The 24,841-nt window shown below is 52.4% G+C and overlaps 1 protein-coding gene across 1 annotated transcript; it reads left to right on the top strand.

Annotated features, from left to right (window-relative positions):
• Nucleotides 1–13,299: 13,299 nt before the first annotated feature.
• On the top strand, nucleotides 13,300–17,978 carry LOC124556325 (mucin-19-like). The gene is made up of 3 exons (XM_047130296.1): nucleotides 13,300–14,271; nucleotides 14,737–15,146; nucleotides 17,873–17,978. Exons 1-3 carry the CDS (start codon nucleotides 13,300–13,302, stop codon nucleotides 17,976–17,978), a joined length of 1,488 nt encoding a protein of 495 aa, XP_046986252.1.
• The last annotated feature ends 6,863 nt before the right edge of the window (nucleotides 17,979–24,841 follow it).

Raw genomic sequence — 24,841 nt, 5'->3', positions numbered from 1 at the left:
GTAGCTTCTGGAATACTTAACTTCAATCCATCCTTGTGGTACATCTGGAGATTGTGGCGATACAAGTGAGACTCTTTAGATACATGCAATGTTACTAATGGCGCCTTGCTAGGTCGTAGCCATTGACTTAGCTGAAGGCTATTCTAACTATCTGCTCTGCAAATGAGCGAGGCTTCGTCAGTGTAGTCGCTAGCTACGTCGTCCGTATAACTGGGGCGAGTGCTATTCCGTATCTCGAGACCTGCCTTGTGGTGGCGCTCGGTCTGCGATCCCTGACAGTGGCGACACGCGGGTCCGACATTTACTAATGGACCGCGGACGATTTAAAGCTACCACCTAGCAAGTGTAGTGTTTGGCGGTGACACCACACTTATCATCATCATTTCATCCCCATCGACGCGCAAGTCGCCGAAGTGGCGTCAAATTAAAAGACTTGCAACCGGCGAACGGTCTACCCGATGGGAGACCCTAGTCACACGACATTTACATTTTACTATTCAAGTGGCAATAATCACAACAACAGTGATAGTTTTTTGAGCCATCACATTGTTTTTGGGGAAGGAGACCAAACAGAGAGGTCGTCGGTCTCATCGGATTAGGGAAGGAAGTCGGCTGTGCCCTTTCAGAGGAACCATCCCGGCATTTGCCTGGAGTGATTTAGGGAAATCACGGAAAACCTAAATCAGGATGGCCGGACGCGGGATTGAACCGTCGTCCTCCCGAATGTGAGTCCAGTGACTAACCACTGCGCCACCTCGCTCGGTTTTGAGCCATCCATAGATTCTTCGGCACAATCACAGTTCCTGCACCCAGGGGCTACTAATCTCTTCTATTATCGAATAAGCCAATAGTTCATTTGTAAATTTCTCCAAAACTGATTGATGCGACTGTATGTTCTCTGATACACTAGTGATTCGTTCTCTGTCAGAATCCTGTGTTGCATTACTGGTGTAGCAGGCAAACGCCCTTGCTGAAAAAAGAGATCTTGAAATTCTAATTATAGGTCCTCCATCTGTGTCCTTTCTGTCCCCTTTAAATGCTCAATTTCTTGTGAAATGCAGTTCTAGCAACATCCTGTGCCCTTTTATAGCCTCCATCATTTGTATTGCAATCTTTCTCATCCAGAATGTTTTAGTGCTCCCCATAACGTTCCTTTAACTAAGTCACCTCCTCAGTATCAGAACTATCTTCATTGTCAAGTGCTATTCTGCCTCCATCCCTTTGCCGTATGCATGTGGCACTACATTTCACCTGTATCTAGTACTTCATTTCTTTCCAGTGGTTCGACCACCCTGTATATGTGGTGCAGTGGATGCCAAGGGACACCTGCCATCATCCCCCCCATGCCCACGGTAGCAGCCTCGTAACGGCCGCTTCCTGGGACACATAATATGTTATAACACTGTTGTGTATTAATTTAGACTCTTCAGAATTTTTTTTATGCATGTAGTTAAGTTGGTTAAAATCACAGAAACAGTTTTAGCTCACCTGCATTTAAGCTTTGCCGTCTAGAATTTTTAGAATGGAACTGAGAGTAGAACCTGACCTCTGAACTACAACTTTAAGAGACCTTGTATTTGTTATTATTTACATCCAGGCCTTGAAACTCGTTATAGCTCTATTGTTTAATAGGTTTCATCATGTACTGTAACCAAACCTTTCTATCATTAATACAACAGATGCTTAATCTACTACAAATAAGGACATTTTAGTTCCAAATTTAGTTTTCTGCAAATTACTCGAAAACTATTAGAGGTAACTGAATAGGGTTACATAATAAATGTTTTTATGTTGAACTGAAGCTTCATACAAAATTTCATATTTCTAAGTCTAATATTTAGCACCTTCAATTTTTCTTAAGAACATAAATTCTGACTAAAATATTTGTTTAATTAAGTTGAGACTTGTACTAGTTAATTTTGAAATACATCTGCACATTATGACCAATTTTTGGGTTTGTAGCTTTATTATTTAGCGCCACTTATTTTTTCTTAAAACGATCTATTTAGGGAAAAGTGTTGACCTGATCTTTCTGAGATTTGACAGTTTACAAATTAATGTACTAAAGCACATGCCAATAAAATTTGGAAGAGCAACTTCAACTTTTAATTCCATTCCTAAATTATGGTGTAATACTTATGTGCTACGCACAGACGCGTTGTGGTGACGTGGCGCTACTAGTAGTCCCACACACTCGCTCGCCTCTGTATCCCTCCAATGATACAGCGCTTGTTTCGCCACAATCCAACGCTTTCTACTAGATCATATACACTGTGAAAAGTAACGGTCCTTTCACACTTCCTTGGTACTCCGGAAATTACATCTGTTTCTTTGTTCCGTGAAGAGAGACGAGTTTAATTCTATCTGTAAGGAAGTCTTTAATCTAGTCGCAAAGATGGTGCGATACTCGGTAAGCTCGTATTTTTTTTTGGAAAGATAGTGTAGGACGCAGTCAGATACCTTCATGAAGTCAAGGAACACGGTATCATCCTGAGTGCCGTTTTCTACAGCGCTCTCGAATCTCATAGAGAAACAAAGCGAGCTGTGTTTAGAACGATCTCTTTACGGAATACATGTTGATCTTTACTGAGGAGACTTTCGTTTCCCAAAAATTTCATTCCCGAACAAAAAATCACGTTCCATAATTCTACAACAGACTGACGTCAACGATATCTCTCTGTATCTGTCCTACAACCCGTCTTGAAAATGAGAATGACCTGCGCGTTTTTTCCAGTCGCTAGGTACCTTTCATTGCTCCCGTGGTCTACGGTAAACTGCTGCTGGAACGGGAGCAAGTTCTTTCGCATAATCTTTGTAAAATCAACAGGTACCTCATCTGGTCCTGACCCTTTCCACTACTAAGTGATTGTAGTTTCCTTTCTATTCCACGCCGGCCGCGGAGGCCGAGCGCTTCTAGGCGTTTCAGTCCGGAACCGCGCGACTCCTACGGTCGCAGGTTCGAATCCTGCCTCGAGCATGGAAGTGTGTGATGTTCTTAGGTTAGTCAGGTTTAAGTAGTTCTAAGTTCTAGGGGACCTCAGATGTTAAGTCCCATAGTGCTCAGAGCCATTTGAACCATTTTTCTATTCCACGATCGGTTCTCAATATCTGCCACTTCGTCGTTCTTACGACGACTGAAAGGAGGGACCGTATTACGATCTTCCGCGGTGAAAATCCCGGAATACCTAATTCACTATTTTGGCCTTCAGTTATTTTCCGTTTCGGTGCTAGTATGATCACAGTGGCTGAATAGTGGACCCAAGAACCGCTTACTGACTTTCTGTAAGACCAAAACTTCAGCTTTTAGTAACATTGACTGACAAAATTTTACTTTCGAAGTTACTGAACTGTTCACTTATTTATTTCCTTACTCTCATTTTTGCTTCGTTCAGCTGTTGTTTGGCAGCTAGGTTTTAACGTCTCTTTAATTTGATGAAACTCTTTGTTTACGTAGCATTTTTTAACACGGCTACTAAACCACACTGGGTCTTTCCCATCCGTCAAGACCGTCCTCGGAACATATTTTAAGGTATATGGAACGATGCTTTGAAATTTTTTCCGTTTGTGCTCCACATAAATATTTTGCATTTTCTGTCATGTTACTCTTGATAACCAAAAATATTTTCCCATCTTTCTTAACGTTCTTTGTAAAACTCGTCGTCATAGTTGCTATCACTGATCACTGGAACGGAACCACGCTGCTGCTATGGTCGTAGGTTCGAATCCTGCCTCGGGCATGGATGTGTGTGATGTCCTTAGGTTAGTTAGGTTTAAGTAGTTCTAAGTTCTAGGGGATTGATGACCTCAGAAGTTAAGTTCCGTAGTGCTCAGAGCCATTTGAACCGTTTTGATCTGATCACTGATACTTTCCTCTGCGTTAACTGTTTCGTTAAATTTAGGTGTGTTTGTTGCTAGGGTGCCTAAGACTTCCTTCACGAGTTGGTTCTCTAATAATCTGCTCAAAGACTTTCAGAATAATTTTACACTAATGTCTGACTGACACCAGTTTTAATAGAATGACTCTCCCAATCTATACCTGACAAGCTAAAGTCACCCCCTATTACAATGACGTTATTAGGAAAGTTATTAACGATGTTCCGTAAGTTCTCTTTGAAGCGCTCTGCCACTACAGCTCCTGACGTAGGCGGTCTACAAAAGGATCCGATTACCAATTTTGGCCAAACTTTGATGCTTAACGTCACCCAGGTTGATTCACAATCAGAATCCGTGAAAACTCGCTAGATATCGTTGTCTTTACTGCAACAAATACATCGCCACCATTGGCGACTAACTTATCCTTACGATGAATATTTCAATCTGATCTTGGAATTTCGTTCCTATTTATTTCCCGTTTTCCACCGGCTTTGTGTTCCTAATACTGTCTGCGCAATATAATCTTTAATAATCGATAGTAATTATGTGACCTTTCCTTAGATGCTCCTGCAGTTTACTAACATGAAATTAACATTTTCTGTATCCAATCTGCAAGGACGAGCGTTCTCTGAGAACGTTGTGGCTGATGTATCTTTGATTCTGCCAGGCAGTTAGTCTCCTATCCCAAATGATAGAGGGACGCTTCTGTAACCTAAAGAAAAACCACGCGCACGCCAGACGTACTCTGCTATCCTAGTAGCTGCTAGAATAAGTTCAAGTAAATTTACTTATCCAGGAAGAACGCGAGGTTGGTTTAGGCGGACTTGACAAGGTCCTCCGTATGACGACCTTACGGCGGACTGACGCTACACTCCAATCTTCGTTCCTTGCTTCGGAAAACTTGGGCGGCTTAACGGTATATGCGAAACTGTCAGATTGTTGTTTGGGAACATGGCTCGCCGTGCAACAGCCCCCACGCTCACCGCAAGACGGCGCCATGTGTTAAGAGTGTGTGTTTGCGAGACATGCTTCGCACCTTGCCTGTAAGTGCCGGATTGCCACACGCACGCAGACCGGCAGCGCCGAAGCCACAAGAGTGACTCGGCCGGTGGTATTGCGGTTGAGGGGTCATCCCAATACCTTACGCCTGTTCTACTGCTGCGTCTCAACGCTCTAACTAAAGCAGACGGCACAGTGGTTACAAAGAGGAGCGAAATAACTGGATTGCACCAGTATTCGTAGCGGTATTTGCCTGCAGTGACGTACGAGATAAACTAAAGAATGCGTAATAAAATTGGTGGAGCAACAGAGTTCGATCTCATAACTGAAAAACTCTCACACGCAGAGCGTAGAACAATTAAGTGTAGGTTTAGGTGTATGCAGGCAATGCTGTTGTGTTTCCTATACTTCAGTGGCGTGGAAATGCACTAGGCATTCGAGGGAGTTGGTGCAATGATTAAAATACTTTATTCGTATTTGTGCTAAACGGAGTTCAGGTCCCCGTCTGATTATTCTCGTTTATTGTTTTCTACCCACTTAAGAGGAAAGCAGCGATGGACCGTTCCCGATCTTCTGCTACAATTTTCTCCAAACCGAATCTGTGATTTAGGACCCGAGCGAGGTGTCTGGATATAACTATACTTCCTTTCTGTACGAGCAAATCGATCTTCACATGTACTGCCTTGGCCAGTATATAACATAATGGACGTTACTTCGTACACACTGCAGTGTCTCTTCCATTTATCAGTGGAGCGAGGTAAATATGACTGCCTTCGTAGGTGCACTAGGCTTTCGTCTATTATCGTTTCGTTGCCTCATTGCTCTAAAATATATGATGAGAGATTTTTAATAATCTAGCTTACACGGATTCCTGGTGGTGGAAGAAATTTATGTCACTAGAATTTGCCCGGCAAGGAGAGAAGACGTGATTAACAGTTTCCTCTTACGAGACTCTGCAGTGTGATGCTGAACAGGATGGGACTAAGAAAGAGATGGTCAGAAGTGACTGACTGGCAACTGAAGATCCCTGAGCGTGCCCACTCCAAGTGGAAGCTAGGAGACGTGAACTCCCAGCGGGGCGAAGCGACGTTCCTAATTAGAAATGTTTATATATTCAAGTTACTGTACATAATCACAAACAATTTTCTAAAAATCAACTAAATAAGTTCAGAGTTCACCAAGAAGATACGTTAACAGCAGAGAGGGGAATATGCGAATGATGAAGTACATACGAATGGACGGTGGTAGTGTAGACAGTGAAGAAATGATAAGCTCAGAAGTAGCGTATAACACAGATTAGTGAAGCATTGTGTTGTGTCGTTGCCGGCCGGAATGGCCGTGCGGTTCTAGGCGCTACAGTCCGGAACCGCGCGACCGCTACGGTCGCAGGTTCGAATCCTGCCTCTGGCGTGGATGTGTGTGATGTCCTTAGGTTAGTTAGGTTTAAGTAGTTCTAAGTTCTAGGGGACTGAAGACCTCAGAATTTAAGTTTCATAGTGCTCATAGCCATTTTTTTGTTGTGTCGTTGTTAGACCATATGTAATTTTAATTTGATATAAATACATTAGCTATTAGTAATACAGTGGTGTGCAGAACTTAAAGACGAACGTAACTTTCGCAATGCGTGTCGCTACCAAGTAATATACCCCGAATATTCTTTGACCATACATAGAAAGACCGGAAGGGAAATGAAGACGAACAGAAGTGACACTTTTATTCAGAGAGCAGCTCTCGTGGTGGAGCATTCCATTCCTCCTGTTATGGTACTTGAATTACGTAACCATTACGGCACCTCACCTCAACCTCTCGATACCAGCAATATTCTACTGTGTTTCTGTAAAATAGTTAACGTATTTCTGTGATAACATTCAGATTTGATTTAATTAATGTAGAGGTACTTCGGTACATCGATATGTATATATTGCAATGATATTGTTCTTATGTGTATTCTTTCTTTTGTCACAATGATCTTTGACGTACTTGTAACTCTGATTTTTGGGCGCGTAAGCGGTTATTAGAGAGTCAAGTTTTGGTCGTCATGTTAAAAAGACGCAAATTGTAGTCAATTTATGAAATGTGAACTTTAACAGTGAGGAAGATGTTTTCAAGTATGTATTGTGAAACGAGTTGCGTGATATTGCAACAAAAGTAATAAAAAAGAAGTGTAACTTAAATTCGGAGTGCTGATTACTTTTTTACATCACCATTGTCCAAGAATGGTTTGTGAAGCGCATCTGTAAAACTTTTGAATATCGCAGAATAACACCTGGGCCTCTTTGTATCCGAGCTTGGAATCATACTACCTAGATTTTCGACGATTGAGCTATGAGTTCACAACGAGACCAGCGTGGGAAACACGAAAAGATGAGTGCTTAGTTTATCCATTATTTCAAGAAATGAATTTATTAACTGTGCTCTAATGACACCTGCCACATAATATAACTTTGTTGTTGCCAGAAAATGCAATATTTAGCAGCGTGAGCAACACTAGAATCATAATTAATTTTGGGCTTTTGTTGTGGTAGTGTTGTTAGACCCCTCAAGTGCGGTTGACACAGCTGGATAATCATTGATGCATGTGGACATTCTGCAGTACGTCTCCCCAGCGCACCCAAGCGTGCTCAATGGGAAGTAAGTCGGAGGAACGTGCAAGCAAGTCCATTCGCTGAATATACTCGCGTTTCGTACGCGCTGTACACGCATGACGTACCGACCCAAGAGACGCCAACGAAAAGTTGGCGCTATATGCGGACGACACCGCCTACTGGTGCACAGGTCTCCGGACAGACACCATACAACGAAAAGCCACAAGATACTTGACCAAACTCGAAGACTGGATGACAAAATGGAGGATAAGATCGAACCCCACAAAAACACAAACAGTGCTATTCCAACACCGAAACCTGACTCGAAAACGACAGCAAAAACGCACCAACATCACCCTCAGACTCTGGAACTAACCCCTACAGCTCACAGACTCCGAAAGATATCTCGGGGTATTCCTTGACAAACGCCTAAACTATAAGACTCATCTTCAGCACCTACTAAACAAAACAAGACGAAGACAAAACCTCATCAGACAAGTCCAAGGCCGACTGTATGGATGTTCCACCAGGACAGCCATACACACGTACAAAACATACATCAGACCTATTTACGAATACGCCTCAGCGCCACTAGGCGGTATACCGAAGACTATAGCAAAAAAAACTATACGCAACACAGCGGCGACTATTGCGCAGCATCGCAAAACTACCACCCCGCACCCCAAGCAACGAAGTATACAAGATCACAGACATGACACCACTACAGACAAGGCTCGCAAAACTCAGAGCAAGATATGGATCCCATATCCTCCACGAAAGACCAGACATGGAAGACATACTGACAAACAAACCACCAACGACACGACGACCAAAATTTAAATACATCTATCCAGAGCGTACAGTAGCCCAAAACACCTCCAAAATATTCCCCGACCTAGCACCAACAATGACACAACTAACTCATCCTGAAACAACCCCACCTCACCTAGACGAAAGACCATAACAAAAGCCCACGACATAAGGTATAACGCACTAAAGCCCATATCCAAAACACCGCAACGGCTCCACACTGCACAAAACACACAAGTCTCACACAGAAAAACACAGCATCAACACACACAAAACACGACAATAGAGAACAAAAACAATCATATACTAAGGAAAATATTGTAGTACCCAACTCCGAGTACTGTAGTAACAGGAAAGGAGAACCTGTAACGTAGAAGTAAGCGAAAACACAAAAGTACGAACACCACAACACATAACACCCCTGCACAAGATAGCAGGGAAAAAAACAAAAAACAAAAAGCAATGTAAACCATTACTCAATGATACATCACTTATCTATTTTTACTTATATTTCAATTATTTTAATTTATAATGTTATCAATCACTTATTTATATGTTAATGAACAAAAAAAAAAACAATATTATGCCTAGCATGTATTCAAAAATATAATTTATGTACAATAAATAAAATAAAGATGTAAACCTCTGGCTGATGAAGGGCACTGAGATAAGCCTTAAAACAGCCCGCTCTCTCTCCTCAGGAGAAGGAATGAAACGTGCCAAAAAAAAAAAAAAAAAAAAAAAAAAAAAACCCTGAAAAGACGCATGTGGAGATGTTGTACAGTATCACAATAACGTTAACCGGGGACTGCCGGTGTTCAAAGATTTGAGGGTTAGTACGACCGTGCAACATTATGCCTCTCAACACCAAATCACCTGGACCATCGAAACGATTATGTTCGACAATGATTCTTGAGTTTCTCCCGGCGTATTTCATAATCAAAATATCCACGGGTATGCTGCCGGTCTATAGTGTCCAACGGGCACAATATTTCGGCGATCAAACATGCCGCCATCATCAGGTGAACTGACGGACTGAGCTCCTGTGAACGTGCCGGCACGGAGATCCGTACGCTATCGCTGCTCAGAGGGAACTGAGTTCGGTCGCGACGGCGGTCGATTTAAATACCCTCCGCCCGCGGCGCGCTCCCTCCGCCTCCGACGTCTGTACCACAATCCTCGTGCGGTCATACTCCATGGCGCGATTATCCGACAAACAATGTTCAGCGACCGCCGACTTGCTCGGATACTGGGACAGCGTTGTTAGAGAGGCCATCGCAATTCGCACCAATGACGACCTCATAAACCGTGACTGTGGCTATAATCTTAGCAAGGCTTGGGAACCAGCGATCGGGTTAATCAAGAGTAAATCGAGCAAACGTATAGTTGTGACGACCACGGCGGACAGAGCCATCACACCGACGTCATCTCAGACGCCGTCGCAATCTGTTCTACCGCGCGACCGTGGCGCGGGGCGCGGACGGCGGAGGGAGCGCGCCGCGGGCGGAGGGTATTTAAATCGACCGCCGTCGCGACCGAACCCAGTTGCCAGCTACCGCGACTGTGAAGCTTGGAGACGCGCCAGTGCTCGTCAGCGCGGCCAGCCAGTCGCAGCGAAACAGAAGAAGTCTGCCAAGGCTGAACCTACAATCTCCCACGCCACGGTTGTCGCCAGAGGACTTGCGCCCCGCCGACCCAACAGCGATGACGCCGACCATGCAGGCCCTCAGGCACGTCGCCGCAATGGCGACTCACACACCCGCGATGTTTTTGAAGACGCAGGGGCACGACATCCACTACTAAACTGCGCCACTCCACCTGAGCAGAATTCGTCGTACCCGGAACCAGGCCCCTCCTCTGCTGCCCTACCCGTGACGTCTGATGCACGCCCCCAACGCCGCGGTGGCCGGCGCAAGACGGGGGGTCGCACAACCAACGCTCCAGAAGAAGCCACATACAATGGCGAAGAGGTGGCCACTTCCATCGGCGCCAGAGACGATACGGCTCCTGCCGCCTCCGCCACGGACATCGCCAGTCTGAATACTCAACTCACCGCACTTGTGGCGAGCACGACAAAACTGCTTGATGTCCTCACGCAGCACCTGACCGCTGCACAGAAGATTGCCGCTCCGGCAGCCACCAGACGCTCCTCCACTACTCATTATGGGAAGTGTTAGAGGACTCACGGTCGTCGCGTGGAACACCCTCTGTCTACGCACACAAGCTGGCGAATTTCGTCAATTTCTTCGCGATGAAACCGTGGGCATCTGTCTGCTCAGCGAAACCCGCCTTAAACCAGGCATTGCAGTCAAAGCGCCGAACTATTCCTGTTACCGTGCTGACAGGCCAACTGCCGGCGAAGGAATGGCCATCTACATACAGAATGGGATCCGTCACCACCAGATTCAACTGCCGCCGCTCGTGACTCTGGAGGCGATTGGAGTTGTCGCGCACACGTCAGCGGGAGCCATAACCTTCATTGCCATCTACAAACCACCGTCGCATCCATGGGTAGATGCGGACTTAGAATCTCTTCTCTCCATCGGAGGCAAGCTGTTCATCGCTGGAGACTATAACTCCAAGCACGTCGCTTGGCGTTCACGACTCACCAACAGAGACGGACGCCGCGTCCTACGAATCGTGGATCGCAATGACGCCGTGGTAGTGGGTCCCTATGATCCCACCATCTTCCCCACTAATGGACCACCGGACATCGTTGACTTTGCGGTCGTGAAAGGCATTCCGCACCGCATCCTCGCCTCGACACGGAATGTTCTCTCCTCTGACCATGTGCCAGTTGTTTTTGACGTCGACCTCGACCCACTGCAGTTACCCAGGCGTGGGGTGTCACTCTCTGGAGTCAACTGGGATCTCTTTCGCCACACCCTGACCGAGTCCCTAGCTGGGATGCCACCTGTCGACGACGCAGAAGCTGAAGATTCCCTCCTCCACTTCACGGACGCCGCCCTCGCCGCAGTCGAAGAAGCGGCTCCGCCCAGACGCGAGCGCCAGGACCACTCTCGACAGCTGCCCCCCGATCTCCTTGCACAAATTGCCGAGAAGAACAGAGTGTACCGCGAATGGCAGCGTACACGGAACCCCGCCACCAAACGGCAACTCAACCGTATGCGGCGCGAAATCACGGTGGCTGTGGACAATCACCGCAACCGGGAGTGGGCTAGCCGTGTGGCGACTCTTCAGCTTGACGACGGGTCTGCCTGGAGGACCACGAAACACTTCCTACGGCGAACGCAGCGTATGCCGCCTCTCCGGACTGCAACCGGAACTGTCTGTGAACCAAACGCGAAGGCTGATGCCCTCGCCGATGTTTTTGAAGAGAACTTCAAGCCTGTAGAGGATCCACTGGACGCAGAACATGAAGAGATGGTCGCCGACCGGCTCCCTCGCTACCTGGAAACGGAGGGCGATGATGATATCGAGGCCACAACTCCTGAAGAAGTCACGACGGCTCTGAAGGCCCTCAATCCGAAGAGAGCTGCAGGCCCTGACGACGTCTCCACTGCCAAGCTGAAACAACTGCCTGAGGACGCCTCTACTCACCTGGCTGCAATCTTCAACAAGATCTTTCGCACCGGTCACTTTCCCCTGCAGTGGAAGCATGCTGAGATTGTGGCTATTCCTAAGATGGGAAAAGATCTCCGGCAGCCGAAGAGCTATCGCCCAATTAGTCTGCTGCCTGCCATCTCGAAAGTTTTCGAGCGCATCTACCTGAAGAGGCTACAGCAACACGTCAACGCCGAAGCTCTACTCCCAGATGCCCAGTTCGGCTTCCGTAAGGGCCACTCTACGGAGCACCAACTTCTGCGACTCGTGGAAGAAGCCTTCGATTCCCTGGAGAGGCGCGAATACTTCGGAGCAGTCTTCCTTGATGTCTCGCACGCTTTTGACAGCGTCTGGCACGATGGGCTGCTCTTCAAACTTCTCGAAATGGGGGTCCCTGGATCCCACATCCGTCTGCTACGGTCCTTCCTCGATGGACGGACTTTTCACGTCCGTGCACAAAATTGGCTTGTCAACAGTCCGTCCCATCAGAGCAGGCGTGCCACAAGGGTCGGTCTTGGGGCCGATTCTGTACACGCTCTACAAGGCTGATACGCCGACCGTCCCTCGTGTGCACCTAGCACTGTACGCCGACGACACTGCGCTCTACTCACGAAGTATGCGCGCGGGCACACTTCGCCAGAGGTTGCAGCACGCTGTCGATACCCTAGCCGATTGGGCCGTCAAGTGGAAACTGCAGTTCAACGGCGCCAAGACGCAACTTTTCATTGCAACCCGTCGTGTCATCCCAGCCGCTCTGCCCCCACTCGTCGTTGGAGGCAGTCCTGTCAACTGGCGACCGACAGCGCAGTATCTTGGGGTCACCATAGATCGCCGCCTCACCTGGGGCCCACACGTGAAGGGCGTCGTAAACAAAGCAAGGGGTCGACTTCTCCAGCTCTACCCCTGCTCAACCCGACGTCGACTCTTCCTCCGCGACTGGGCGTCACGTTGTACAGGGCGCTAATCCGCCCTGTCTTCGATTACGCGGCTGTCGTCTGGGGGAATGCGGCAGACGACCACCTGAAGAACCTACAATCTCTGCAGAACAGGGCTCTCCGCCTCGCGCTGCACCTGCCGCGGGACTTCCCATCTGGACAACTGCACGACCTCGCTGAGGTCCGCAAAGTCAAGGACCACGTCCGTATGGTTGCCCGCCGCTTCTACGAAAAGCCGCGGCAATCCGAGAACCGGTACATACGCTCTCTGGGGCAGAAGATACGGCGCAATGCCAACACACGCTGGCCCCAGCTCCTTACAGCATAGGCTGTCACTGAAGAAGAAAAAAGAGTGGAAACAACCAGAAGCCAATCACCTCTAGAAGACGCACCACCAGAATTAATGGGAGGCAAAACATGTATATGTTGTGAACTCCGCTTTACTCGAAGAATGAAGTTTCTTCGCGAAGAAGCCACGCGGCGACCGAACCCAGTATTTTGACGCGCACTCTCGTGATCGAGTGTTCATTCTTATGAACAAACTCGCCCACGGGGGCCCCTACCCTGGTCGAGAGGACGACGAGGCGGCTATATTCGCCTTCTGTAACATTCAGAAGCCTGCCGCTCTACCGCACACGAGGCAGCATGTGTCGGGTGTGCCACCGAGAGCCCCGCCGGTCGCATCGCATGAGTTTGCGGTCCCGGCGGCGGCGGCCTCGGCGGGAGTTGCGCCGCTGGCCTCGACCACTGAAGAGGTCGATGTGCCCCCGGTTGCCCCCCTGGCCCCAGAGACACGAGAAGAGCCCGTGGCTGCGCTAGCTGCGGCCACCGGGATGGGGGACATCGACCTGCCCGACGCAAATCTGGCTGAGGCGATTGCCGAGTCGGAGCGCCGTGACACCGACCTTGACGCTGCCCGCGCGCCCAGAAAGCGCCGGGCTGTGACGCATGACGATTCTGACACTCCCTCTCAGACATCTGAAGCAGCGAGGCCGCGGAAGAAGGCCACCAGGGCCTCCCGCACCTCCACCACAGAGTCTGGGCTGACTATCGCGGGCTCCTCCCGGAGCACCGCCGCGCAGAAATCGACGAAGTCCACGCGGCGGCCCACTCGTTCACCTGCCGCTTCCCGACAGCCGGACGAGGATGGTTTTGTCGCCCCATCCCGGCGGCACACTGCCAGGGCTGCTGCGCTGCAGCAACCGACCCCGCTGCCGACCGCCAACACGTTTGCGGGCGCCAGCGTCGATGCGATGGAGGATGGAGAAGCGCCTTCGGCGCCGGCCCAAAAGAAGCCGCCGCCGATCGTCATCCAATGGGCCGGCGAGTTCCAGCACAAACTGGACAGGGTGGCCACGTCCGCCGCTGTCAAGAACGCTGGCCGTGACCTCTACAATATCACAGTGTCGTCCAACGAGGAGTACCGCGCGGTGATGGACGCCATCTGCAAAGATGGCCTCCCGTGCTACACGCGCCCCTCCGAGCCGCTCAAACTTCTGAAGGTGGTATTCCGCCACCTTCCCCTCAAGTTTGGTGCGGACTACCTTCGAGAGGAGCTCGAGGACATGGGCTTCGGCGTCCGGTCCACCGGACTGATGAAGTCTCCACGTACGCACAGCGACATGCCGCTGTACCAGGTTGTCCTCGTTGACAACCTGGAAAATCGGAAGATTTTCCAGGTGCAGCGGGTCGGCCGTGTCAAGGTCGCAGTGGAACCTCTCCGGGCCAAAGGCAAGAGGGCCCAGTGCTTTTCCTGCCAACGGCTCGATCACGTCTCCCGCTACTGCTCCATGTTGCCCCGCTGCGTCAAGTGCGCGGGCCAGCACGAGAGCAAGTCCTGCGGGCTTGCCAGGGAAGACAAACCGACGTGCTGCAACTGCGGCGGCACGCACGTTGCCAGCTACAGAGGCTGCTCGGCCTTCAAAAGGGGCCGAAATCAACCGAGGGGAGGGGCAGCTCCTTCCCGTAAGGTGCACCCGTACACCAGCTTTGCTGCCGCCACCAAGGGAGGACCATCAGCTTCCACCACCCGAAGTTCGGCACATGTGGAGCGCGAGACGCAGCCACCGACCGCGCCGTCCACGGCTTCGCCCGTGGGGGTGGCAACCCCCGCGCCCACGCAGGGCGCGCGGGTTGCCGCCCCGCGCAGGCGTCGCCGGCGCGCGGGCCGGGCCACCCCTGCCGCTGCACAACGGACTGCCGACGACACTGTGCCGCTGCAGAGGACGGCACCTCGTGCTGCGCCGCAACCGCGACCGGCTGCCGATGCTCCACGGCAGTCGTCTACTACGGAGCGGCCGCAACCGGCCGCCCCAGTGGCGGAGGCCGCCCCAGCGGCCCCCACCGCCCCCATGGCCACCGACGCAGCCGAGCTCCGATCGCTCTTGCGGTCGTTGAGCCAGCTGCTCGAGCAGCTCCCGGTGCTCGTCACCGCGGTCACTTCGGCCCTTCAGGAGGGCGTTGCAACTCCACCGCGCCATGGCTAATCGCCATATCCATGGCCTCACCGTTTGCGCCTTCAACGCAAACAGTTTGGTCCCCCAACAGGGGGAATTCAGGAAGTTCTTGCGCGACGAGGCAATTGACATCTGCCTCGTGTGCGAGACCTTCCTGAAGCCGGGAATACACGTGAAGGTGGCCAACTATCGGTGCTACCGCACCGACAGGCTGACCCACGGTGGAGGGACGGCTATCTACATCAAGGCGTCCCTCAAACATCACGACGTCCAGCTTCCGCCCCTCGCTGCAATGGAGGCCACTGGGGTGGCTGTCACCACGACGGCGGGGGTCATCACCTTCGTTGCGGCCTAGAGGCCGCCGAGGGGACTGCTTCAGGAGGCTGACGTCGACGCCCTGCTGGCGCTGCGCGGGAAAGTCTTCATTGCGGGTGACTTGAACGCCAAGCACCCGCAGTGGAACTCCCGCATCACCAACGCCAGCGGCCGCCGCCTCCTTCGCGCTACGCAACGGCATGGCGCGATAGTACTGGGGCCTTATGAGCACACCGTCTTCCCCCATCGCGGCCAGTCTGACGTGCTCGACATCGCCGTGCTCAAAGGTGTTGGGCACTTCACGTCCGCCACCGTTCGATGTGCCATGTCGTCCGATCACCTCCCGGTGGTCTTCGACATAGACGTCATCGGTGCATCTATGCCGTCCGACCGCCACAACTTCCGAGGCATAGACAAGGCACGCTTTCGTGTCGAGGTCCTCGACCGCCACGAGGGCGCGCCCGATCCCGCTGTGCAAGGGGCTGACGAAGCGTTGGCCTTCTTCACGCGGCACACACTGGCTGCAGCGGAGGCGGCCACCCCCAGGCGGCAAGGACGGCCGCGAGAGCTGTCGCACCAACTCCCGCCGCACATCCTCGAGGCGATCACAAACAAGAATCGCCTCTTTCGGGAGTGGCAGCTCACACGGCTGCCTGACACGAAGCGCCGCCTCAACAGGGCGCGGCGCGAGATACGGGCCGCCATCGACGACCATCGTCATCGGGACTGGGCGGGCCTTGTGGCCACACTAACAACGACGGACGGCAGCGCTTGGCGGACCGCCAAGCGTTTCCTTCGTCGTCGCCAGCGAGTCCCGCCTCTCCAAGCGGGTGCGAACGTTGTCTGCGAGCCAGATGCGAAAGCCGGCATCCTCGCAGACACGTTCGCAGAAAACTTTCAACCTGCTGATGGTGTGGTCGATCCCGATCACGTCCGTCTGGTGGCAGACCGCCTGCCGGTTTTCCTCGCTGCACGGGAGGAAGACGACGAGATCGAGCAAATCACAGCCGAGGAAGTGGACCTGCAGCTCCGTCGACTCAACCCGAAGAAGGCGGGTGGCACGGATGGTGTCACCAACTGCCTGTTGCGGATGCTTCCGCCGGAGGTACACCAATCTCTGGCGGACATCTTTAACAGCATCCTCCGCTCTGGGACCTTCCCTTCCGCGTGGAAACACGCGGAAGTGGTTGCCATCCACAAGAGCGGCAAGGATCCACGCCAGGCCGCGAACTACCGGCCGATCAGTCTGCTCCCGTCTCTCTCAAAGGTATTTGAGAGGTTGTACGCGGAGCGGCTGCTGCGCCACGTGACGGAACAGCAACTCATTCCCGAGGAGCAGTTTGGCTTCCGGTGCGGCCACTCTACCACGCAGCAGCTGTTGCGCCTCGTGGAGCAGGCGATGCGAGCGCTGGAGACGCGGGAGTACCTAGGGGCGGTGCTTCTCGACGTCTCCAAGGCCTTCGGCTGCGTGTGGCACGACGGCCTCGTGTACAAACTTCTTGCGCACGGGGTACCGACGTCGCACGTGGTCCTGCTGCGCTCGTATCTCTCGGGACGCACTTTCCACGTCCGAGTAGATGGAGGCACTTCCACCGACCGGCAGATTCGAGCGGGGGTGCCGCAGGGGTCGGTCCTCGGCCCCCTGCTGTACTCCCTGTACACCGCCGACGCCCCGCGGGTGGCACGCGTGGAGTTGGCACTTTATGCCGACGACACGGCGTTGTTCACCCGCAGCATGAACGCGGCCGAGATGCGCCGTCGCCTCCAGCTCGGATGTGACGTCCTGGGCGCCTGGTCCACGAAATGGCGCTTGAAGTTCAACGCTGCGAAGAGTCAGGCTGTCATCTTCAGCAGAAAGAGGCTGCCACCGGTCCTACCGCCGGTCACGATCATGGGGGGCCCCATCCCCTGGTCGCGGACCGGCAACTACCTCGGGGTGACGTTGGACAGACACCTGACGTGGCTGCCACACATCCGTGACGTCCGAGGGCGGGCAGTGGGGCGCCTTCGTGCGCTTTACCCACTGCTCAACCCTTCCTCGACTCTCCCTCCACGCCATGGCCTCACCATGTACCTGTCCCTTGTTCGGCCGGTACTGGAATACGCGGCTGTGGTGTGGGGTAACGCGGCCGCGACGCACATTGCGACGCTCCAACGACTGCAAAACAGGGCGCTGCGACTTGCGCTCCACAAGCCACCTCGCTATCCGACGAGGCTGCTCCATGAAGAAGCTGGGATCCCCTTTCTGCGGGATCGCTTCCGGCAAATCGCCAGGCAGTTCTACAGCAATGCTGAACGGTCTGGCAGCCGCTTGATTCGTGGTCTGGGCCGCCAGGTCCACCACAGGCCAACGACTCGCTGGCCAGACCTACTGCGAGAGTAATTATCTCTCGCCGCCCGATGTCGAAACAGAGGGCGTCACAATGAACGACGCCCAGTGAGGACAGCTCACCCTGTTAGGTCCACTGCACCCACTAACGAGGTCCCCGCAGGAACAGCAGCTCCGCTGCTTAGACTGCCTTTACACCTGGCTTATGTAGCCAGAGTTTTAATGCGAGTGCGAGTGACCAAACCCCACAGTACGCACACGCGACAGTGAGCAGGACGCATTCGCGTGAGAGATGTCGAAGCGAACGGAGCTACGTACTGCGAAGGGTGTGGCAGATCGCCGTCCGGCGGAGCCTTCTACGTCGGCGGCCCCATCTGGCCCCCCACTTATGACGGACCACGCAACGAATGAGGACATGATGGATATCGCTATGGATGCGCTTACAGTTCCGCTTCCGGAGTCGGAAGAAGACGAGCCGTCTGCCGTACCACCACCTCGTCGGCAATCCGGCAAAAGCAGAAGAGAAGACGATACGGCCCCTACCGGCGGGCGCAGCTCCCCGGCTGAGAAGCGATCGAAACGAACGCCTGCTGACGATGCTGACGGATTCACTCGCCCGAAGCGACGCCATACGGCGCGACGACGGGTGCTGTCCACCCACGAGCCGGCATCCACTGCCAACACTTTTGCTGCCCTTGAGGATGCCCCAGAGGAACCACCGCGCCCTTCCACGGCGCCAAGGAGGGATGCGCCACTTCCGCCGATCGTTCTGAAATACGAAGGGACCTTCCGGCAGCTGCAACAGCTTCTCAATAGCTGGACGACGGCAGTCTACAATGTGAAGGTCGCCGGACGAGACATGTACAAGATTACGCTGCGCTCAGCAGACGACTACCGACGCGTGACGCAGGAGGCGTCTGAAAGGGCAATCCCTTTCTTCACTCACGCCACCACACCGGACCGCGTCCTGAAGATTGCCATCCGGCATCTGCCCTTCAACATGGAGCCGGATCACATTAAAGAAGAACTCGAAGAGCTCGACTTCAGTGTCAGAACTGTGGTCAAGATGAAGCAGCCCAAATCACGTGACTACATGCCCCTGTTTCTCGTCATCGCAACCGATACAATCGAGAACAGGAAGCTCTACCAGCTCACCCGACTCGCTAACGTCTCGGTGACCACAGAAGACTTGCGCGCCAAGAGAGGCCCTGTTCAGTGCTACCGGTGCCAGGGCATCAACCATGTCGCCCGGCATTGCTCCATGCCTGAAAAATGTGTGAAGTGCGCCGGTGCACACCCAGCGAAGGACTGCCCCATCCCTCGGAAGCAGCAGCCAACGTGCGCTCTCTGTGGGGGCGCTCACGTTGCCAGCTACCGCGGCTGTGAAGCTTGGAGACGCGCCAGTGCTCGTCAGCGAGGCCAGCCAGTCGCCGCGAAACAGAAGAAGTCTGCCAAGGCTGAACCTACAATCTCCCACGCCACGGTTGTCGCCAGAGGACTTGCGCCCCGCCGACCCAACAGCGATGACGCCGACCATGCAGGCCCACAGGCACGTCGCCGCAATGAAGACTCCCACACCCGCGATGTTTTTGAAGACGCAGGGGCACGACATCCACCACTAAACTGCGCCACTCCACCTGTGCAGAATTCGTCGTACCCGGAATCGGGCCCCTCCTCTGCTGCCCTACCCGTGACGTCTGGTGCACGCCCCCAACGCCGCGGCGGCCGGCGCAAGACGGGGGGTCGCACAACCAACGCCCCGGAAGAAGCCACATACAATGGCGAAGAGGTGGCCACTTCCATCGGCGCCAGAGAAGATACGGCTCCTGCCGCCTCCGCCACGGACATCGCCAGTCTGATTACTCAACTCACCGCGCTTGTGGCGAGCACAACAAAACTGCTTGATGTCCTCACGCAGCACCTGACCGCTGCACAGAAGATTGCCACTCCGGCAGCCACCAGACGCTCCTCCACTACTCATCATGGGAAGTGTTAGAGGACTCACGGTCGTCGCGTGGAACACCCTCTGTCTACCCACACAAGCTGGCGAATTTCGTCAATTTCTTCGTGATGAAGCCGTGGACATCTGTCTGCTCAGCGAAACCCGCCTTAAACCAGGCATTGCAGTCAAAGCGCCGAACTACTCCTGTTACCGTGCTGACAGGCCAACTGCCGGCGGAGGAATGGCCATCTACATACGGAATTGGATTCGTCACCACCAGATTCAACTGCCGCCGCTCGTGACTCTGGAGGCGATTGGAGTTGTCGCGCACACGTCAGCGGGAGCCATAACCTTCATTGCCATCTACAAACCACCGTCGCATCCATGGGTAGATGCGGACTTAGAATCTCTTCTCTCCATCGGAGGCAAGCTGTTCATCGCTGGAGACTATAACTCTAAGCACGTCGCTTGGCGTTCACGACTCACCAACAGAGACGGACGCCGCGTCCTCCGAATCGTGGATCGCAATGACGCCGTGGTAGTGGGTCCCTATGATCCCACCATCTTCCCCGCTAATGGACAACCGGACATCGTCGACTTCGCGGTCGTGAAAGGCATTCCGCACCGCATCCTCGCCTCGACACGGAATGTTCTAAGTGGTTCAAGTGGCTCTGAGCACTATGGGACCCAACTGCTGTGGTCATCAGTCCCCTAGAACTTAGAACTACTTAAACCTAACTAACCTAAGGACATCACACACATCCATGCCCGAGGCAGGATTCGAACCTGCGACCGTAGCAGTCGCACGGTTCCGGACTGCGCGCCTAGAACCGCGAGACCACCGCGGCCGGCACGGAATGTTCTCTCCTCTGACCATGTGCCAGTTGTTTTTGACGTCGACCTCGACCCACTGCAGTTACCCAGGCGTGGGGAGTTACTCTCTGGAGTCAACTGGGATCTCTTTCGCCACACCCTGACCGAGTCCCTAGCTGGGATGCCACCTGTAGACGACGCGGAAGCTGAAGATTCCCTCCTCCACTTCACGGACGCCGCCCTCGCCGCAGTCAATGAAGCGGCTCCGCCCAGACGCGAGCGCCAGGACCACTCTCTACAGCTGCCCCCCGATCTCCTTGCACAAATTGCCGAGAAGAACAGAGTGTATCGCGAATGGCAGCGTACACGGAACCCCGCCACCAAACGGCAACTCAACCGTACGCGGCGCGAAATCACGGTGGTTGTGGACAATCACCGCAACCGGGAGTGGGCCAGCCGTGTGGCGACTCTTCAGCTTGACGACGGGTCTGCCTGGAGGACCGCGAAACACTTCCTACGGCGAACGCAGCGTATGCCGCCTCTCCGAACTGCAACCGGAACTGTGTGAACCAAACGCGAAGGCTGATGCCCTCGCCGATGTTTTCGAAGAGAACTTCAAGCCTGTAGAGGATCCACTGGACGCAGAACATGAAGAGATGGTCGCTGCCCGGCTTCCTCGCTATCTGGAAACGGAGGGCGATGATGACATAGAGGCCACAACTCCTGAAGAAGTCTCGGCGGCTCTGAAGGCCCTCAATCCAAAGAGAGCTGCAGGCCCTGACGACGTCTCCACTGCCATGCTGAAACAACTGCCTGAGGACGCCTCTACTCACCTGGCTGCAATCTTCAACAAGATCTTTCGCACCGGCCACTTTCCCCTGCAGTGGAAGCATGCTGAGATTGTGGCTATTCCTAAGATGGGAAAAGATCTCCGGCAGCCGAAGAGCTATCGCCCGATTAGTCTGCTGCCTGCCATCTCGAAAGTTTTCGAACGCATCTACCTGAAGAGGCTACAGCAACACGTCACCGCCGAAGCTCTACTCCCAGATGCCCAGTTCGGCTTCCGTAAGGGCCACTCTACGGAGCACCAACTTCTCCGACTCGTGGAAGAAGCCTTCGATTCCCTGGAGAGGCGCGAATACTTCGGAGCAGTCTTCCTTGATGTCTCGCGCGCTTTTGACAGCGTCTGGCACGATGGGCTGCTCTTCAAACTTCTCGAAATGGGGGTCCCTGGATCCCACATCCGTCTGCTACGGTCCTTCCTCGATGGACGGACTTTTCACGTCCGTGCAGAAACTGGCCTGTCGACAGTCCGTCCCATCAGAGCAGGCGTGTCACAAGGGTTGGTCGTGGGGCCGATCCTGTACACGCTCTACACGGCTGATACGCCGACGGTCCCTCGTGTGCATCTAGCACTGTACGCCGACGACACTGCGCTCTACTCACGAAGTATGCGTGCGGACACACTTCGCTAGAGGTTGCAGCACGCTGTCGACACCCTAGCGGATTGGGCCGTCAAGTGGAAACTGCAGTTCAATGGCGCCAAGACGCAATTTTTCATTGCAACCCGTCGTGTCATCCCAGCCGCTCTGCCCCCACTCGTCGTTGGAGGCAGTCCTGTCAACTGGCGACCGACAGCGCAGTATCTTGGGGTCACCATAAATCGCCGCCTCACTTGGGGCCCACACGTGAAGGGCGTCGTAAACAAAGCAAGGGGTCGACTTCTCCAGCTCTACCCCCTGCTCAACCCGACGTCGACTCTTCCTCCGCGACTGGGCGTCACGTTGTACAGGGCGCTAATCCGCCCTGTCTTCGATTACGCGGCTGTCGTCTGGGGGAATGCGGCAGACGACCACCTGAAGAAACTACAATCTCTGCAGAACAGGGCTCTCCGCCTCGCGCTGCACCTGCCGCGGGACTTCCCATCTGGACCACTGCACGACCTCGCCGAGGTCCGCAAAGTCAAGGACCACGTCCGTATGGTTGCCCGCCGCTTCTACGAACAGGCGCGGCAATCCGAGAACCGGTACATACGCTCTCTGGGGCAGAAGATACGGCGCAATGCCAACACTCGCTGGCCCCAGCTCCTTACGGCATAGGCTGTAACTGAAGAAGAAGACAGAGTGGAAACAACCAGAAGCCAATCACCTCTAGAAGACGCACCACCAGAATAAATAGGAGGCAAAACATGTATATGTTGTGAACTCCGCTTTACTCGAAGACTGAAGTTTCTTCGCGAAGAAGCCACGCAGGACCAAACCCAGTTCCCTCTGAGCAGCCATAGCGTACGGATCTCCGTGCCGGCACGTTCACAGGAGCTCAGTCCGTCAGTTCACCTGATGATGACGACATGTTTGATCGCCGAAATATTGTGCCCGTTGGACACTATAGACCGGCAGCATTCCCGTGGATATTTTGATTATGTTCGACAATGTTCGTGGGTACATTACATACCCTCATATGGCGAGAGGTGGGAACAAATAACGCACACAGAAACACTGCCGTCCGTGGTCATCACACACCCTATTAAGAGCCCTATTACGCTGTAATGTCAAGGGCCCATCAAGAATGGTGGAGACTTCAGTATAATTCGCCAACTGGCTCCATATGGAATCGTTGTGCACAGCGGCTGTAGATTATAAGGAATGATAAGGATACAGCAGTCAGTCGCAATTCCACTGCCTTTTATTATTCGAACATTTCCAGATTTCGGCTATAAGTAGTCATCTTCAGTTTCCTCCTGCCTGTAAGCCAACAGAGTCAAATGGTGACATGTACGGCTGGGAGTTTATTTCATTACAATTCACTCAAATGCACTGAAGAGGGCTATTTATAGTTGAAATCTAGACATACCGAACGAGAATAACTAACCAGTGGGATTACGACTGGTTGCTGTATCCCTATCCTTCCTGCACTGGTGCCGGCATCCTTCTGCTGGTGGTCTGCCCCTCCCGATGGCGCGCCAAGCTAGGGTGGCTCTGGCGCGTGCTAGACGGAGCGGTGGCGGGTGGAGCAGGAAGTGAAAGACAGGGTGGAGATGGACAGTTACGATGTGACAGCGAACTTCGGTTGACTGTGGATTTGGCGTTTATCCGGTGGGACACTATCGCCCTTCAGACTTTTAAATAGTGGATGCACGTCACAATGGAAAAGTAAGAGATTTCAGAAGTTATTTAATTCCGTGAGAAACGACTGATGCAGATATGTGATTGTGAGAGGGTCTTGACCTCTTGTCACCACACAGAATAAGGGAGGATATGTTTCGTCTTTTAAACCTTAGGTTACTGTTTTACTGTATGTTTGTTCTGCAAAATCAAAATCATTAAGTACTCAAGGTGACGATGTATTTGACAATCATTTTAATACCTGTCATGGATACTCGGAGTTGGTGCATTTCAAACTGTTGCTTGTAATGTACGATTATTTGGCTAAGAATGATTTTCTGAGTCCTTGACATGAAGATTTTCCTAACAGCTTCCCAGTGCACTGATGTTAACTATTAATTTTCCACTTTGAGAATTGCTACATTTCAAAGGTTTCGTTATATCCCTTTCTGATGCTTATGAGATTCGTGTTGATATGAGGAGAGAGTAATTTTGTGGCCTGTTGACCAGTTTCTTGTTAATGTCACTTAGAGATTCTCTGCTGCATCAATTATTTGTGCATTACTGAGAAAGCTTATATCTGATAAGTTATTGGATCGTTTGGATCTGGTATAACAATGGATATCAGTTTATGTCTTCTTATATCGGCTGGAATATTCATTTTGATGTATCAGTCTGTCCGAGTCTACTCTGTATTTACAAAATGTGGCATTTTATTGCTGCTTCCTTAAGATTGCCTCCACTTGGTATACCTTAATAAGTGTATTTAAAAATTGTGTTTCAACTCACACTCAACCGCTCCGTGCCTTTACATGCACCTTCCTTTTACAAGTATAACTATTGAATTCGAACAAAAGTGACACTTCTGTTCGTCTCATTGGGCAATCCTTTCAGTTACCTTCCGTTGTATATCATAGCAGTTCTTTCTACGTACCGCCCAAGTTATATCGAGCCATATTACACTGAAGAGCCAAAGAAACTGGTACATCTGCCTAATACCATGTACCGCCCCGGCTAGCACGTAGAAGTGCCGCAACACGATATGGAAAGGACTCTACTAATGCTAGTGCTGTAGGGAATTGACACCATAAGTCCTGCAGGGCCGTCCATAAATCC

Source organism: Schistocerca americana, chromosome X (genome assembly GCF_021461395.2).
Source record: "Schistocerca americana isolate TAMUIC-IGC-003095 chromosome X, iqSchAmer2.1, whole genome shotgun sequence".
Lineage (NCBI taxonomy): Eukaryota > Metazoa > Arthropoda > Insecta > Orthoptera > Acrididae > Schistocerca > Schistocerca americana.
The sequence above is the reverse complement of the archived record's forward strand: the minus strand, read 5'-3'. Positions and strand labels throughout refer to the sequence as shown.